The 20,081-nt window shown below is 31.6% G+C and overlaps 1 protein-coding gene across 1 annotated transcript in view; it reads left to right on the forward strand.

Moving 5' to 3' along the window:
* The window catches only part of LOC117171065 (epoxide hydrolase 4-like), a 134,840-nt gene that overhangs the window by 28,547 nt on the left and 86,212 nt on the right, over positions 1 to 20,081 (forward strand). Inside the window, exon 2 of the mRNA XM_033358114.1 lies at positions 15,216 to 15,340. Within this exon, the coding sequence (XP_033214005.1) occupies positions 15,216 to 15,340 (125 nt within the window). The remainder of the gene's footprint in view (positions 1 to 15,215; positions 15,341 to 20,081) is intronic.

The following is a 20,081-nucleotide window of genomic DNA, read 5'->3' on the forward strand; positions in this document are numbered from 1 at the left end:
TTTATTAATCGGCAATTCCATGTCAATCGGGCCACCTAAATATCTCGTAAACGGGTTGTTTTTTTCACCAAATTTGGCACAGATTATCTTTAACATGTGTACTTTCATCTTACATTTTTTCAGAATTACTTTTTTATTAAATTGTGGACCAAAATATCTAAAAAAAACGTGGTTTTTTTACATGATCTTCAGGTATACCATTTTTCGGATGAAAAAAAACAATGAGAAACCCGATATTATTATTCAATTTGATATTTTTGGTGTTGCTGACAATAAATAAACTACTAGGATGCTAAATTTCAAAATGGGGGATTCGGACTGGCGGCCAAAAAATAAATTTTTTAATTTGTGTGCAATGTTCGTTTTAATATCGTAATATCGTTTTAATGTTCGTTTTAAAAATCTATTTTCAATAATATTTATTATTATTATTTTAAGAATACCAATAGCGAGTCCAATTACTTTAGCCAAATTGATTTGTTTATACAATTTGCTTACAAAAATTATTGCGCTATTCACTAATTTTGCAAAACAAATACGAGAATCAGATTAAATGGTAAAAGTAATATCCGGAATAGTTCTTCTATGTCTGAAATTACGCTTTTTAATAAAAAAAATTAATAAAGAAATAATTTTGTAAATTTAATAAAACTGTTTATGCTCATAAGAAAGGCAAAGAAAATACAAATGCCACATCAATTATTGAAGGGGTTTTTGAGTACGCTTAGTCCAAACATGCAACTAGTTTTATATAATTAGTTTGTTTAAACAATTTGTTTAAACAAATTAATTTTGCAAAAGTGATGGCAAATTCGAAATCAACGATGGCTCAAACCCTTGAAACTATATCTGGTTTACATAGTTCGTGGCTAAAAAATCGTATAGCCACAGAAGAGTTTTAAAGACTGAGTTGGGATTGGCCCTGTTATTATACAACATTTTTTTATCCGCCATATTGGACTGGCTATTGATATTTTAAAAATAATAATAATGATTGTCGAAAATAGGTTTTTAAAACGAACATTAAAACGATAGTACGATATTAAAACGAACATTACATACAAATGAAAAAATTTATTTTTCGGCCACAATTTTGAATCCGCCATTTAAAAATTTTTAATTTTAGTAATTTATTTATTGCCATTTTGAAACAAAAAAAAATAATTCTGAAAAATTTTGAGATGACAGTACACATATTAAAGATAATTTGTGCCAAATTTGGTGGAAAAAAACGAACGTTTACGAGATATTTGGGTGGTTCGATTGACATGAAATTGCTGATATATATATATATATATATATGTATGTATGTATGCATGTATGTATGTATGTAGATATCGAGGCGTGCTAACGGTAGGATGCCTATGCATGTAACACGACTTGACGGTACGTAACCAAAAACAAAAACAATAACACGCTAACCGGAAAGTTAACGCTAGAAAGTCTTGCTCGCGTAATTGCGAGCATTAAGGTTGCCACTTCTCGCGTTTAGATTATAAGCGAGATGATAAGGATGTCATAGTAGAGTAATCGAAGACTTACAAATAATGTTGCATAAACTAAATGCAAGCATGAAGAGCATGGGCCTCAAAATTAATACATATAAAACAAAACTATAGAGTTGGAAGGAAAGAGTGAGAAAACACTATAAAATATTTCACTGAATGATGAGAGAATTGAACAAGTTGATAAGTTTGTATACCTTGGTAGCTTATTTACTAAGGACAAGAAGATAGATGAGAAATTAGATAGACGCATAAATGAAGGTAAGAGGGTTATGGGTAGAGCATGGCCCATTATCAGAAGAAAAAGAAATATATAAAATAAAGCTAAAATAGCAATACATAATTCTATATGTGTACCGACTGTACTGTAGCGAAACATGGGCTTATCAAGAAAAAGATAATCTTAATATTAGAGCAATTGACATGAGATTCATGCGCATAATATGCAGGAAAACTCTGATGGACAAAGTGAGTAACGAGATAATTTTCAAAGAATGTGGTGCAGAAAAGACGTTAATAGACGCATGGGAAAGAAATTGGTTAAGATGGTTCGGGCATGTAGAGAGAACGCTAAATGAACGACTAACGAAACAAGTGTATCAAGGTAAAGTAAGTGGCAGCGTGCCCAGAGGCAGACCGCGGAAAGAATGGTTAGAATTTGTGAATGAAACCTAGTTAGAAGAGATATAAGAAGCGACAGAAACACGAGAGCCTGCACGAAAAAAATGCATGGACGTAAAAGAAGCCAGAGAAGTATGCCAGGACAGAAAAGTATGGTGGCAAATAGTTAATAAAAAGAGTGTCAGTGGAGTAAATGACGCCTGAAACAAAAGACCTTAGAAACTAATGGGCCTAAGTGGGAAACCTTACATAACGACTTTGTGAGGATCTTTACTTAGGGTGATTGCTAGAGAGATTGATCAGCAATCTGGGTGCACATTGTACAAACTCTGGAACATACCACCGCAAACAAGCAGAAATGCGCATTTTCAACATCTATTTAAGAAATCTTTTTTTAAATATTTAACAAGTATCTCTAATCCAATCCTGCAAATGACGGACTGGTAGCCTTATCTAATCTTTATACGTATCATTACCAGAAATGGTATTTTTCTTTCGTCCTCTGCAGACTACAGTATTACTATGTTACTCTTAGTTCCTAACTTGCCTTTTTTCTCATCTTGTCTATCGCACAACATATTAATTCGATGTACTCTCAGTTCCTCAAGAGGGCTAGTTAGTTCTAGGGACTATTTGCAAATAAATACAAATACAAATAAGTTTGTGCTCTTTATTCACATACTCTACTTATTACGTACTATAGGCACGTAATACTTACCTAGACCTGTAGATATTTTCGATTTAATTTAATTAGTGAAATATAATTGTTTATAGGTTTATTTATTATTTTTTACATTCTCATTCATGAGATTGCACTATTCCGTTTCAAAATTTACAGCTTACATTGAACCTGCAGCTCCTTATTAGAACCTGCTCTGACGTTATTTAAACCTGAGCCCGGTACTTTAAACTTTGAACTGTTTGAGAATGAAACAATAGAGCCTTCTGTGAATCCATTTCAATATACAGCCCCTTCTTTGAATCTTTACAGGCTTTAAAGTCTTTATATTTAGGAACCCCCAACACCCGGCAAATATGCCGAAAACCTAACGAAATTTAATTTTTTTAGGTAAGCTCAAAACTTGTGTGTGAGTAGTACATATGATTACATTTACAAAAATACCACCGAGTTGACCAGTGTCGAAACCTGGCCATCCGCTGCCCCTTGCAAGATGTGTAAAAAGTAAAGAAATGTAAGCATTATGTAAATAAAAAATTTTTTTGTTTGTAATACACAAATGTACATGTTACCTTTCTCCCCCACGCCACCCTGGAAAATATGCCAAAAAAATAGTGTCATTAAAGCATTTTGGGTAATCTTAATTTTTTGTTTGAGTAGCACCTACAATAAAATTAATGAAAATCCCGATCAGTCAGCCCATTGTCTGAATCTGACTAGTCAGCTACCCCTCGTAACATGTCGAAAAAGTAAAGAAATTTCAGCATTTTAAGAAAGCTTGAATTTTTTGTGTAAGTAGTACTTATAATAATATTTACGAAAGTATCAGTCAGCTATCTCTCGCAACATGTTAAAAAGATTAAGAAATTGAACATTTTATAATATTTTTGTAAAGGTTATTGTATAGGACGTAGGTATTACTTATACCAAAAATTTTAGCTTTCCTAAAATGCTTAAATTTCTCTACTTTGGCGGCATCATGCGAAAGGTGGCTGACTGCCCGGGTTCCGAAAATGGGCGGGCTAACCGGTATTTTTATTTATTTCATCTTAGGTACACTAATTTTTTTACATATTGGCCAGGGCGGTCGTGAGGGAGGAGGGGGTTCTGGCTGGTCATATACAGACAGATATGTATAACGTACTTTTGTAGAGCAGGCTTTAACTCTGGTTTATTCCCAAACGCGTATTTAACCTAGATATTGTTACTTTTTCAAAGATTACACCGGCACACAAAAAAAGTGGTCTGTCCGACAGACTACACTAGCATCTCTATATGTTTTTGGGGTCGCTGAATTCGAATCAGGTGTCTAAATAACCAAATTGGCTCGTATTTTTCTGAAAAATGAAAAAATAGACGTAAAATCGACAAAAACAGCGATTTTTCAGGTATTTGTTTTGCAAAAAAATATATTTTTTCTCGCCCGGTGGACTTAACCAACAAATTTATATGTCTTTTGGGTCGCTGAATTCAAATCTGAGGCACAGATAGCCAATTTGGCTCATACTTTTTCGAAAATTGCAAAAATAGACGTAAAATCGGCGAATACAGCGATTTTTCTTGTATACTTTTGCAACAAAAAAATTTGTATGCTCGGTAGTCTAAATCAGCATATCCTTATGTTTTTGGGGTCGCTGAATCCGAATCCGGAATCAAAATAACCCAGTTGGCTTATATTTGATCAAAAAATGCAAAAATAGAGGTAAAATCGACGAAAACAGCGGTTTTTCGTGCACATTTTTGCAAAGAAAATATATCTTCATCCCCGCTGGACTTATCCAGCATATCCTTATGATATTGGGGTCACTAAATCTGAATCCGGGGTTTAAATAACCCAGTTGGCTTATATTTGATCGAAAAACGCAAAAATAGATGCAAAGTCGACGGAAGAGCGATTTTTCGTGTATATTTTTGCAAGAAAAAATATATTTTCATGACCAGTAGACTTAACCAGGATATTCGATGTTGATCGTGATGAAAGTGACACTTCAGATTATGGTAATGACGAGGATGATGATGAAAACAGCTATATTAATACAGAAGTGTACATACCAGACAATGAAAAGAATAAAGTTCCTAAGCTATTTACGTCTGAAGAATTGAATGATTTTTCGCGAGATCTCGGTCTCCCTAAAGATGCTTCAGTGTATCTTGCTTCCGTTTTGAAAAAGAAGAACTTATTAGCTAAAGGAGTTAAATCAAGTTTCTACAGAAATAGGGAAAAAGAGTTTAGACAGTCTTTTACTTCTGAAGAAAATGATCATGGAAAATTAGTCTATTGTAAAAACATTGACGGATTAATGGAAAAAATGAAACCTGGACTGTATAGACCGGAAAATTGGTGGCTATTCATTGACTCTTCTAAGCGCAGTCAAAAAGTAGTGTTATTGCATAATACTAATGTTTACGCTCCAATTCCAATCGCACATTCTACGGAATCGTTTTAGGACTGTAATCAGGGTATGCGAAAACACCTTGTTACTTGTGCTTATGAGACAGTCGAGATCGCGTTCGTCATTACAAAAAAAAGATGGCCAAAAAGAACATCGTTTGAGCAAGGACAAAAAAATATAATTGAAGATCGTCTAGTTGGCCCAAAAGAAGTTTTGATTCCACCCCTTCATATAAAGTTGGGTCTTATGAAACAGTTTTTCAAAGCGCTTGACAAGGATGGCGATTTCTATGCGTATTTGGAAGATCAATTTCCACAACTTTCCGAAGCAAAATTAAAAGAGGGGATCTTCGATGGACTGCAGATAAGAAAAATGTTTCAGGATCCAGAATTCATTACAAAAATGTCTGGCACTGAAAAAGATGCCTCGCTTAGTTTTAAAAATATTGTAAAAAGTTTTTAGGTAATAATAAAAGTCCAGACTATCAAAATATGGTTTTAGAAATGTTAACAAAATTTGGTAAACTAGGCTGCCTTATGAATTTGAAGCTACATTTTTTTCATTCGCATATAGATAAGTTTCCAGACAACCTGGTAGGCTTTAGTGAAGAGCAAAGCGAGCGTTACCACCAGGATATAAAAGAGATGAAGAAACGATACCAGGGATGTTGGGATATCAACATGATAGCTGACTATTGTTGGAGTTTAAAACGAGATCAAGTCAATCAAGGTACCAAACGAAAGCAAAACCCACTACGTAGGTATCTTGAGGACAAAAAGGTTCGATACAAGCGATATAAAAAAATAAAAAATAAAAGAACCCTATAAGTGTGAGAGGCAAGGGGACTCACGGTAATAAAGCACCCCAAAGGGAACAGAATTTACTAGGGTAAAGGGGGGCAGCGCCAACCAGTGGGGCAAAGGTGATTTTCCTTATAGCATGGCTATTTTTTAACAATTTTAGTTCTACTTTGCATCAAATAAATCTATTTCATCATAGAGATTTTGTAACTTACTAAAATCTTGAAAATTGACGTTGCAAGAGAAAAATTATACAGAAAACAGTTTTTACCACGAAAGAATGGAAGTTTCGCTGACAGGAATATAAAGTTTTCAACTCTATTGACAATACTTACCATACAAAAATTTTATATTTTGACAGATAAAATAATATCACACAATCTAATTATATTAATTAGACGTAATTCAAGTCCAAAATATAATATATCTCATAAATAAGTCAGGCTTGGCCAGGGGGGCAAGCATGACGAAAATAATATTCACAAAGTGCTTAGCTGAAACACGTGTCACAAATTTCGTCGATAAATGATCGGCAATGTAGAACAGCAACTTATCTTGTGGGCTACATGGAAGAAACTATTAAATATTATTATTATCAATCCGGTCGGTATGCAGTTTTCTTGTATTGGTACAGTAGAAATATTGCGCAAATTCCGTTTCCAGCAAAATGTCAACGAATAAGAGGTTATATTACAGCTATCTCTATTTTCATTCAAAATAACTTATTCTTCTTGTTGGACATCTTTAAAGGTAATTTTTCCAGTACATAAAATACCACAAAAGCAAACCATTATATTTTCTTATCTTTAAATGGTTTGATTTTCATAAAAAGCTGCAGACGGCTTTGCCCTCAGGTGAGGGGCAAAGCCGACGAAATACAGCATGTTAGAAATAATTAAATTACTAAATCATTGTTTTTTTGATGTGATTAATACTTATAGAAACATAATATAATATAATGTACAACTCGAAATGAGAACAAACTGGATCAATTGAACATCTTAATAACTTTTAAAAAAACATTGACTGTTAACTTGTTGGCGCTGCCCCCCCTTGCCCTACGTCCACGTCGTTGCGCCTGGGTAACGCTAAAAGTAAATAAAACTTATTTACAAAAAATCCTACTATTACCATGCAAGGAGACTAACGCAAATTAAAACCCCCGAAATTAAAAATCCCGAAAAACCGCTGTTTTCGTCGATTTTACCTCTGTTTTTGCATTTTTCGATCAAATATGAGCCAAATTGGTTATTTGGGCTTCAGATTCGAATTCAGCAACCCAAAGGATGTATAAATACGTTGGTTAAGTCCACCAGGCGAGAAAAAATATATTTTTGCAAAAACATACCTAAAAAATCGCTGTTTTTGTCGATTTTATGTCTATTTTTTGGGTTTTCAGAAAAATGCGAGCCAACTTGGTTATTTGGACATCGGATTCGAATTCAGCGACCCCAAAAACATATAGATATGCGAGTGTAGTCTGTCGGACAGACCACTTTTTTTTGTGTGCCGGTGTTATAAAGGAAAAATCAAAATGAAGGATTATTGTATATTTACTCTATCAATAAAATAAACCATAATTAAATCATCTACGTTCCTAGAAAGCCATTCTACAGGCAGGTCGCGTCTTGTCTCCCGCTTCACGGACTGATCTTTTTCGGTTTGCACTTTGCATATTCCCTTGCATAGATATATGTTACACTTTTAAGAAAAACTTAATTGAGTACTTGTACGTGAGTCTTTTATCACCAGATTTTTTTTCTTCTAATCAGATATAAATTATGCTATTTTCTTTGTCATCACTTCACTGACTCGATGAGGTGGAAGAAACTAACAAGGGGACCTTAAGGTCTGTTTTTTAAAAATTGATACTCTCCTCAATGAAAGGTACATACCAGAGATTTTCTAAAAAAATTTGGAAGTACGCAATTTTGAACCATTTTCGAGAAAAATTCATTTTGAGAATTGCAAACGGATGGTCATCGAGACAATGAAAAACTATTTCGAAGCGCCGCGTCGGTTGCTTCGAAATAATAAAATAACTAAATATTATTTCAAACAAAAATTTTAACAAAATTAGAAAGGTTTCCGCAAAGTAGAAAGAAATATTTATAAAATGAGTCACTACGTCTACTAATATTTCGAATTTATTGTTGAAATTTTCGTTTGAAACAATCTGTTCCTACTTTAATATTAAAATATAAAAACTATAAACTAATAAAGAATAAATAGTATTAATAAAATACACAATCGTAAAAACGAATGATAATACAAATGTGATAAACAGAGTATTTAATAAACATGAGGAACAAATAATCATCAAATGGTCAAATTATATTAAATGTTCTTAAAAAATGGAATGAACAAGCACTTTCATAAAATTTTTTTTTGGGAAAAAGTAATTTTGATCTTTTTCACATTTTAATAGTAACATTTTATGGTGGTTGTCCACATTTGGTCGTTGGATTCTTGGTTCTATTTTCAGCGTCTTCTTGATTTTTCTCAGAAAACCTCTGGTATGTACCTTTCATTGAGGAGAGTATCAATTTAAACAAAAAAAGTAGACGTGGTTTAAATATTTTTCCAGATTAAGGGTGTTGGTTAAATCTGACTTTGAATTTTTTTGTACGGCACTCGTGGCTTACAAATACAGTTACAACATACACACAGGGAATGTCAGTTTATTCCCTCTTTTTCTCCATCTCGCGACGTATTTCAGAAAATTCGTGGCCCTTCGAAAACTTGGTATCTGTTCAGAATTCTTCTATATTGTCAGACATGTGAGTAAAAAAATAAAGTTGCAAACTATTTTAACCGTTCAAATGCCGTCGTCTGCTACTCGCTAATTTCTCTCTTTCGCAAAATTAATATTTGGCGTGCAAATAATGATATCCTCAACAGAAGGTTTGATTTTTCCACATTTTATTGAGCTGAGGATCTCGCAAAACCCCGGATATTCGACAAGTTTTTATTCTTGCCTTCTCAAATTCGTTGGAAAAAATATATATCGAGTCAGTGCCGTACCTATAAAAAAAACTCAAAGTTGGATTTAACCAACACCCTTAAGACACTTCGTCAGGCTTGAAATTTAGCCCATGTATTACACAAACAAGCTTCTTTCCTACAATTATGAAATTTTTTATTTCATATTTTAACCACAGACTATCAATGTCTGAATACAGAATCAAACATAGAGCTTTTTTCAAAAATGGTTTGATTCTTGTTTTATTCCAATTAATTGCAAATTGATGCATTTCATGCGACTGGGAAGGAGCAAACAGCCACCATAAGTGTACACATTAAGAGGCATCGAAAAAGAGTTTTTTCCGAAATTGTTGGCAGCCCATACGTTTCCCGATGCCTTTCGGTCTAAAAAGGTTCAATACCAAATTTGGTTAAAAAATATTAATATTTAGGGCAAGCCCCAGACTTTAAAATTTTTGATATGTACCGTAAGTTAGCTACGTATCTCCTAAAATCGTGTATGTTTTTTTGCAGTCATAGTGAGTATCGAAATTATAAAGTTTATTCAGTATACAGCTTGTTTAATCAAAAACGTTTTAAAAACAATAAAGTCACAACTCTATATTAAATTTAGTCAGAAAAGAGGTTACGCATGCAAAGGAAAAAAAGCAAATGATATCTAGAAGAGTATGGTTCCACGTGGCCAGGGCTCTAGTTCCACGGACTGTAGATTTTGCCCTAATCTGAAACGGAAGTTAGATAATAGGTATTTGCACTTCAGCCACCGGCTAACTTCACTCCGTTAACTGCTGAGGGGAAAACAAGGGATTCGGTCCATTTTAGCCCTCGTTTGCTAATAACATCGTAAAAACTAATTTTTCTGTATAACTGTATTTGAAAAGTAGTTTAAATTTTTTAATTGCTATTCAGTGCAATAAGAACATGATTAATAAAAATAATAGTAAATAATAATGAATAATGAAATGATAAAATGATGAACTCTTTTCCTTGCGTGCCTGAAGGATGATTTTTACAGCGCGATTGCCTAAAGAAAACCTAAAACAAACAAAAAACTTGCACGCAAGGAAAAGGGTCTGGAGTTGCGTCGCTTCATCGTGCCGAAAATTTAATTTACTGCCAAAGAATACATGGAGACGATTTTGTAGAGGGGAAAAATGGGAGTGAACATCGCCGAGCCGTCTCTCACTGCACATCAAGGCTTTATGTTTTTTACTACTTGTCTGTTTGCTTATCGAACTCAGTGTGGACAAAGTTACCCCAGCAGGGGTCTTTGTTCCACAGCAGGTCAAAATAATCAAATGTACAGAATTTAAACTTTGCAATTAGCGATTTGAAAATAACATAATCCGCATCTACGAATTTTTCCGATTCCAATGTTACATTGCTTGCCTAGGAAAGTTGAAAATTTGAAGAAGTTTAAATGACGAAACTTTAGCTCAATATGCAATTTGATATGTATTAATTCCCCAATTTTTTAATTGTATGGACAAATAACATATCGTTGGAATCAGAACAAGTTGCACGGTTCTGATTCTATTACTTTGAGGTGGGTGATTGCAGAATTAGAAATTTCTAACTTTTTAATTTATGTCCAATATCGAGCAAAGGACCCTTTCTGAATGTCATCACGGCCACTATCATATTATAACGACGCACCGATTCCCAAACTACTGCCGACGGTTATGGGCCCGACCAGGGGGGGGGGGGGATTCGGTTCTGCCACCCCGCTATGATGACCTTTTCATTGTCATGAGATTTAGAGCTGTTTCAATAACTAAATTTATGAAGACATGACACAAATTAATTTTAATTAGCTGAATCATTTTTTCTAATATAATTTTAAGAAATTGAAAAAAGTTGATGATAATCGGTAAATATTTCCAGTAATTAAGTAAATCTTTAAGTGCATGCACCCTCCCCCCCCCCCAACAAAGTGAGAAGACAGATTAAGAAACGCTGATAGAACGTCTCGTGATGCCCAAGGGTGAATTGATCCCAGACTCCCAACGAGATTTACGATTTTAGGGAGCTTACGGCTTGTAACATATCACTCCTGAATGATAAATTTCATCTATTAGTTTTCGACTATGTGCAAGGTTGGTGTTTGCCAATTTATGATAAATAGAATAGAAAAAATAGAAATAGAAAAAAAATTTTTTTATAGATCCTAAAATTGCATTCAAAATTTTCACTAGATACAAAATTTATTTGAAAACTATTGTATCCAAATGTTTTGATTAGCCCACAATTTTAAAAATTAGTTTTTTCAAAATTTTCAAATTTTAGAAATTTTGTGAAAGTTAAAATGTTAAAATGTTAAAATATTAAAATGTTTAAATGTTAAAATGTTAGATTTTCATGAAAAATAGAAAAGTTACATACTTTTCAAAAATTTGAACATTTAAAAAAAATAGAAAAAATTATTTTTTTTATAGATCCTAAAATTGCATTCAAAATTTTCACTAGATACTAAATATATTTGAAAACTATTGTATCCAAATATTTCGATTAGGCCACAATTTTAAAAATTAGAGTTTTTTCAAAATTTACCAATTTTTTTTTAAATTTTAGGCATTTTTGTGAAAGTTTTTTATAGGTGGGTTAAAGACTTATAAATTATCCAAATAGAAATTTTGATGTTCATGAAAATTAGAAAAGTTAAATATTTTTCAAAATTTTGAAAATTTTTAAAAAATAGAAAAAACATTTTTTTTATAGATCCAAAAAATTCATTCAAAATTTTCACTAGACACTAAATATATTTGAAAACTATTGTATCCAAATATTTCGATTAGGCCACAATTTTAAAAATTAGAGTTTTTTCAAAATTTACCAATTTTTTTTCAAATTTTAGGCATTTTTGTGAAAGTTTTTTATATGTGGGTTAAAGACTTATAAATTATCCAAATAAAAATTTTGATGTTCATGAAAATTAGAAAAGTTAAATATTTTTCAAAAATTTGAACATTTAAAAAAAATAGAAAAAATGATTTTTTTTATAGATCCTAAAATTGCATTAAAAATTTTCACTAGATACTAAATATATTTGAAAACTATTGTGTCCAAATATTTCGATTAGGCCACAATTTTTAAAATTAGATTTTTTTCAAAATTTACCAATTTTTTTCAAATTTTAGGAATTTTTGTGAAAGTTTTTTATAGGTGGGTTAAAGACTTATAAATTATCCAAATAAAAATTTTGATGTTCATGAAAATTAGAAAAGTTAAATATTTTTCAAAATTTTGAAAATTTTTAAAAAATAGAAAAAACATTTTTTTATAGATCCAAAAAATTCATTCAAAATTTTCACTAGACACTAAATATATTTGAAAACTATTGTATCCAAATATTTCGATGAGCCCACAATTTTAAAAATTAGTGTTTTTAAAATTTTCAAATTTCCGTGAAAGTTTTTTATAGATGTGTTAAAGAGTTACAAATTATCCAAGTCAAAATTTTGATGTTCATGAAAATTAGAAAAGTTACATACTTTTCAAAAAATTTTGAAAAAATATTAAAAAAATATTTTTTTTAAAAGATTAGAAACTATTTTTCGATTAGAAAAAAATTCAAAAAGTTTGAGCTTTTTCAAAATTTGAATAAAAATATTTTGATTAGGCACATTTTTCTAATATTTAAGATTTGGTGAAATCTTGTTTTTGGTTTTTGTAAGGATTTGTAATTTTCCAATTTCTAGTGTTAAACACCAATATTAAATATTTTAACAGCAAAATAAAAAATAAAAAAATTTATAGTGCATATATATTTGGCTTATTCTACTTTTAACTGTAATAACAACTCCAATGAAATATAATAATTTGAATCTTATTTGTAAATCGTACTTCATTCTTCTTCTTCTTCTTTTGACTACTACAATACCTGCCTCATTGGTTAAGTGATTTGTACAGTCCAAGTAAGGAAATTCAGAAAAAATTAATATTATTATTAGTGATTTGAAAAATAGCATAATCAGCATTTACGAATTTTTCCAGTTACAATGATATATTACTTGCCTTTGAAAGTTGAAAACTTGAAGAAGTTTAATCGCAGAAACTTTAGCTCAATATTCAATTTGATATTGCTTACTTCCCCAACTTTCAAATTTTATAGACAAATTACATATCGTTGGAATCGGAATAATTCCAACATTCGGAATATATAACTTTTAAGTCGGTAATTACAGAATTATTATTTTTTAACTTTTTAATTACAAAAAAGGGGGACTGAGTCAAAAACTCAAGTGGCTACCGTAGACCCCTGTAACTCGAGACCTACACGCGGTGGGGTCCTTTTCTTTTATAGCTAACATCTCGTAAAAGTCATTCAAATTATTTTAGAAAGAAACTCAAGGAAAGTAATAAATATTAAGTTAAGACCAAAGGGCCAATGAGAAGGGAACTTAATAAGCTACGTGTGAAAAAAACGGGTAAGGACACTCCTCTCTCAAGAAACGCCAACCCATATGCGCGCCCAGAGGATCTTCTCTCGGGGAACAAACTATAGTTCTCAGTGACCTGCCCTGCCATTTAAAGGCCGTAGAGCGCCTCGGGAAGGCAGCAACGTGGGCTTCATGGAGAGTGGTTGGTAAAGCAGCCCGCCACAAAGCCATCTTTAGAAAACTGCGCTACCGTCAATTAATACCGGCTTTAAAAACCAAACAAGATTTTGCAGTGGCCTAAGTGGTAAGAATTTTTTCAGAATTTGACTCTACGATTTTGTGATATGTTAAGGAAATTAAAAAATAACAATCGCTTAAACATTATATTAAGTATTTTCACTTCAACTATCAGCTAAGTTCACTTTGGTGAAAACTGAGAGGAAAACAATGGACCAAATACATGAAACAAAACTTTATTTTTGTAATATCTTTGTAATTGATAATAATTATTATCATTTCATTAATAGAGCCCTGGCAGGACTCCACATGGAACCACACTCTGCCAGATATCATTTCCTTTTTTTCCTTTGCATGTGGCATTTGTTTTCTGCATAACTTTATTTTAAGGTGGTGACTTGATTGGGTTTCGGACGTTTCTTCATTAAACAAGCTGTATACTGAATAAAATTCATTATTTCTACACCCATTACGCCTTCAACCAGAACATATACGGTGGTAGGAGATGCGTAGCTAACTTACGGTACATTTCAATAATTCAAAAATCTGGGGCTTGCCCTGAATATTCATGTTTTTGAACCGAACTTGGTATTCCATCGTTTTAGACTGAAAGACATGGAAAAACGTGTGACCGCCAACATTTTTGAAAAAATACATTCTCGACCCCCCTAGTACCCATGACGAACGGAATATCGTCGTGGCTCATTTTTTAATGAAACAGCGGGAGGTCAAATTTTTATTTTTTCGACGATACTTTAAACATCGTAAACCCAGGATCGATCTCTGGATTTAGATTGAGTACCTGTCAGGCCTCACTCAACTTTGCATTGGTAGGTATTGGATCTAATACTTACCAATACTTCTTTTTCATAAGGGAAGTCGTTTACTAACTGCTTTACTCAGATTTTCTCACAAGATTAACTAGAAAACTGATAATTAATTTAGTAAGGCTTATTATTCGCAGTTAATAAGACTTCTTCATCAGTGCTTTTTAATTGAATACTCATTATTCAGATTGAGGAAGTAGATGTCAAATTTTCGGCATAGGGTACACTTTTGTATAAAGTTCAATGTTTCCATTATTACTGAAAATATTAACTGATTTTCATGAATTATTTTTTCAATTTCTTCAAATAATACCAATAAACTAATTCCGCTAATTACAATTGAATCAAGCCATATATTCCTGATTTCAGTCTTTCTAACAGGTCTGCATCTCATAATAATGAAAGGGTCATTATTTACGAGCAATTCAATGCACTCCAGTTAATCTGCCTCGTGAGTTTTACGAGGATCAATTGAGAATGCTACGAAAATCCACACAGGGCTACACTGAGCGTCACTGCCATTTTTCTTCATTATTCTGTCCAATTTGATTATTAAACAAAATATACATATTTTATCCAAAAACCGGCTCCGTCCAAGCCGAAAGAGTAATATTTAGAAGATGTATGCAAGAAATCAGACAAAAATATTACAAATTATGGACAGAATCTTACATTCCTTTTTATAACTCTAAATAAATCCCCTTAAGTGTTTCCTGTCTTTATGTCCTTTTACAAACGAAAAAATCAGGAAAATTTTTTTTATTCGATAATCAAAATTTCTTATTGCAGGGCGTAAAATTTCATTATGTGGAGGCTGGCGACAAGGACAAACCCCTATTATTATTTCTCCATGGATTTCCAGACTGCTGGTTATCGTGGAGAGAACAACTACCAGTTTTATCGAAGTATTACAGGTATATATTACAATTATTAAACATTTTGTCTCGACCTAAGTTAAATTATTTGCGCTGAAAAATAAAATCGAACTACAGCCCATCATCAGTTGTTATATCAAATGTTAATCAGTATCTAATTATTTATCATTTAAGACAATTTATACGAAGAAAAAACTAGGAAATGTTGCGGCTCAAGTAAAAGTGGCAACCATTAGAACTGAGACTTCAATAGAACTCTTTTCGAAGATTCGTTTTCATTTTATTAAGTTCCGATAGGTGGCCATTAGCCGGTGCCAACGTTTTCAACAGCGCATACGAAAAGTACGGACCAATTTTAATTAGTGTATACTATGAAGAGTCATAAAGATAAATAATAACAAGTGCTTTTTATTACTTAAAAGCGAAATCAAATTGAATGACAGAAATACCTATTCTCTTAAAATAATTTAAGGTTAACGTAGTATTACAAGTGTATGTTAGAAAATGTTAAACAGACCCGTACTGTTCGATGTATGCACAGTGCAAAACTTCATATTTTCAGCATATCCTTAAAATTCCCACATCTCATGCATTATCTTCCTTTTAAGAATCACTAATCTCTTCCATTTTAGTTCCTTTATGAAATGTTTCTAAATGCAATATTATTTAATAAAGAAGTCTATAATCCTAAAAAAAAGAAAGAATTGCTACGGATTGGGGCGAATCAGCATTTTTAATGCGCAGGAATCCAGTTTTCTGATTCGTTTAAACATACACTGAAAAAAAAAGTTTTTGAATAAAAAAATGTGTTTGATTCAAAGAAATGGTTTTACTGAATACGTCCAATCATGTATTTCTTCAATCCAAAGAAATCGTTTGATTGTATGAAAAATAAGAAATTATTGAAGCAAATAAATAACTACTTGAGCCCGCAAAATATTATTTGAGCGAATGGACGATGTCTTTAACTGAATGAAATTAGAGAATTGAATTTAAAAATCAGTCTCTTGATATGATCGAATATTACTCTTATTCTAACAAATCTTTTCCTATTTGAAAGTAAAGCCGCTTGCATTATATACAAGTTTATTTAATTGAAAGATTTGATTTCTCATTTAAATGAATCATACTGTTAACCTTTATGAATATTTCCTGGCACCAAAGAAATGACAGTTGACTAGAATAGAAATGGTTTTGGTTTGAATGAACGATCTTCCATTTCAAAGAAATATTTATCATATTCTGTAAAACATTATTCAAGTGTAGGAACGGTATTTTCGATTGAAAGAAATTTGAATTCCATGGAAACAAAAATACGATCTGTATAAAGAAATAGTTTAAGATGTTAATTTTGTTTGTCTACTTGGTCCTAATCAATATTATTATAATATTGATTAATTTTTTTAAGATTGTGAAAAAACGCTCTCTAGTTCCGCTGGAATATGAGCCCAGGTCCTTCAGATTGCTGTTCTGATGAGTTTCTTTCACAACCTTAAAAAAATTAATCAATATTATAATAATATTGATAAGGACCAAGTAGACAAACAAAATTAACATTTAAAACTATTAACTAATTTCCCTGGTCTAAAAAACTACCTCAATAATAAAATATGAATTCATGTTTAGAAAGAAAAATCTTACAAGTATAAAGAATGACGTTGACATCTGCTTGAAAGGAAATTGTGAAGAAAATATTCTCGTCTCTCCGTACCTCAGTTGATAGAGCATCAGACCGGCAATCTGAAGGACCTGGGCTCATATCCCAGCGGAGGTAGAGAGCGTCTTTTCACAATCTTAAAAAAATGAATCAATATTGTAATAATATTGATTTAGGACCAAGTAGACAAACAAAATTAACATCTTAAGGGACATGCTAACGGACGTCCCCTCATACCTTTTTGTAGGTTATTTTAAAACATTTTTAATTTAGCAAAATGTGATTAATTTGCATAGCGCTTAGGAATTAGTATCGATTTTTCAGTGCTAGATTTCCCCGGCTTTTTTCCTAGCATAAGAAATATTTTGTCTTCAAAATCTGGGAATTGATAGCGAATATGCTAACGGACGTCTCCAAACACTTTTTTTGTGTCTTTTTTTTCAAACAAAGTTTGATTTTGCTAACAACGTGTGTATATTTCGCGGTTATATGTGTTACAATTCCCCCGAGCGTTACTTCCAAAACAATATTTTTGGCCGAAAACTTTGGAGTTACACATAAACATAGTAACTAAACTCCCGGAACTAACCTTGCTTGCAGGCAATTAAAAAAGTTTATTTCATAAATAATTTCCAAACTCTCGGAAAGGCAGAGATGAAAAACGACGTAACCTCGAATTAATGCATACGATTTTTATTTAGCTCAATAATATTTTTGTTATTATCCATCAAAAAAGAGTCCGGGGACGTCCGTTATGATATTTTATAGCATCTCCGAATTCAGTTTTTAAAAATGTTAATTTTGTGAAAAAAGCCGGGGGAACTGTACCCGATTGACCACACGACGAAGTATCGCATGCCCTGAAACTATCAATTAATTTCCCTTGTCAAAAAACCTACGTCAATAATAATATGTGAAGAAATGTTTTATAATATCAAAAAAATATTTCTTTCACATAAAGGAATATGTAGTTGACTTCAATAACAGTTTCGTAGTTCAAAAAATACAATTTAGTTATCTAAAATAACGCAGTTATAATCCTCAAGTATTATTTCTTGAAGTACATATATATTACTTGATAATAAACCCACTAATTTATACATCAAAGCTGTTATTCATTAAGGGCATGTGATACTTCGTCGTGTGGTGAATCAGGTACAGTTCCCCCGTCTTATTTTCCACAAAAATGAAAAAATCTAAAAACTGAATTTGGACATACCTAAGCGCTATGCAGATTAATCACATGTTGCTAAATTAAAACTTTTTTGAATTAACCCACAAAAATAAGTGTTTCGGGACGTTCATTAGCATGTTCGCTATCATTTCCCAAAATTTTAAGACAAAATATTTATTATTCTAGAAAAAAAGAGGGGAACCTATAACCGGTAAAATCGACAATTTTCAAATATCACATGCCCTTGATTCCAAAACCTGTTGGGGAGAGGCAAATCAACATTTCTTTGGTTTAAGGAAACTGTTAAATGTATTTGAAACTAAGATACTTCAATCACTTAATAGAATATTTCATTTTGAGAAAGAAATCTCACCTTGCGACCAAATTACATTGATCTTAACCATAGGCTCGAGAAGCGATACGGAATATTTTTTTTGCCCCGGTTATATGCAGACTACGCGAAATTTTGATTGCGAGAGAGATCCTAAGAGACCGCGCCCAGTGAGAGGAAATGCACTTTTTTCGTTCAAAAATGTCCAGAGCCTTCAATTCTGAACCAATTTTTAATTTTTTTAAAAATTAAAGTTCATTCAATTCTGAAGAGCTTGACGCTCTGAACTTTCGTCTTTTCTGTTTACTAAAAGTGCTTCATATTAATGTAGGAATGATATATAATTACAAGAATAAATTTAAAGTTAATCATAACCATTGTTATAAACAATTCTTATGGCAAAATATTAAAATTTCAGATTTTTTTAGATTATGATTTCCTTCAATCGCTATAATGACTTCAAGTATTTCTTAAAATAATAAATATTTAATAATATTTGATAAAATATAAAAATTTTAATTTTTATGAACAAATTTGATAAAAAAAATTCAAAATTTTTGCCCTTTCGCTTAGAAATTTTTTTGTTTTTGCACTGGAAATGTTTTAAGCTATTAGATGAATGACTGCTAGTCACAAAAATATTAGAAAAGTTAACAATATCAGTAGCCATTCTAGCGATTGAAGAAAATTAAAATTTGATAAAACCTTAAATTTGAATATTTTAACACGAGAATTATTTTCAACAATTGTTATTGTTAACTTTTCTAATATTTTTGTGACAAGCAATCATTCATCCAATAGCTTAAATCATTTTCAGTGCAAAAACAAAAAAATTTCTATGCGAAAGGACCAGCATTTTGAATTTGTTTATCTAATTTGTTTATAAAAATTTAAATGATTATATTTTATCAAATATTATTAAATATTTATTATTTGAAGAAATACCTGAAGTCGTTCTGGTGATTGAAGGAAATTATAATTTTGAAAAATCTGAAATTGTAATATTTTGCCATAAGAATTGTTTATAAAAATGGTTATTATAAACTTTAAAATTATTCTTGTAATTATATATCATACTTACATTAATATAAAGCACTTTTAGTAAACAGAATTTTTTTTACCGATAATAAGACTATTTGCTAATTTGTTCATAAAATTTGTTTATAACAAATAAATGGACTAATGAGCAAGTTATTTGTACTCTATGAGTTTCTAAACATTCATTCAAGACAATATAAAGTTTACCTACTCAGTTATTAAAGCGTGAAAAATTGTTATATAAAAAATTTCAGTTTTTCCATACTTTGAGTTGAAAAATTATTAATAAAAAAGTAGAAGAGACGAATGTTCAGAGCCTAGTTCCCAGATTTTTCGGGCAAGTTCGTGAATACTCTGAGAAACTAATCCCAATCACTCATAATATTTTTGTAATTATTTACGGGAAAAAATTTGTGAGCGGTTTTAGACTTGCCATATCGAGTTCGTCTATTCTCTCTCAAAATTCGCAGATTATTTATGGAATTACCAGGTGTATACATATGAAACCGGTATTTTTTCAAGAAAAAAACACATTTATTTCAAGAGAATGATAACAAATATTTTATTCAAAGTATGCGCC

This window comes from Belonocnema kinseyi, chromosome 4 (genome assembly GCF_010883055.1).
Source record: "Belonocnema kinseyi isolate 2016_QV_RU_SX_M_011 chromosome 4, B_treatae_v1, whole genome shotgun sequence".
In the NCBI taxonomy this organism is placed as follows: domain Eukaryota; kingdom Metazoa; phylum Arthropoda; class Insecta; order Hymenoptera; family Cynipidae; genus Belonocnema; species Belonocnema kinseyi.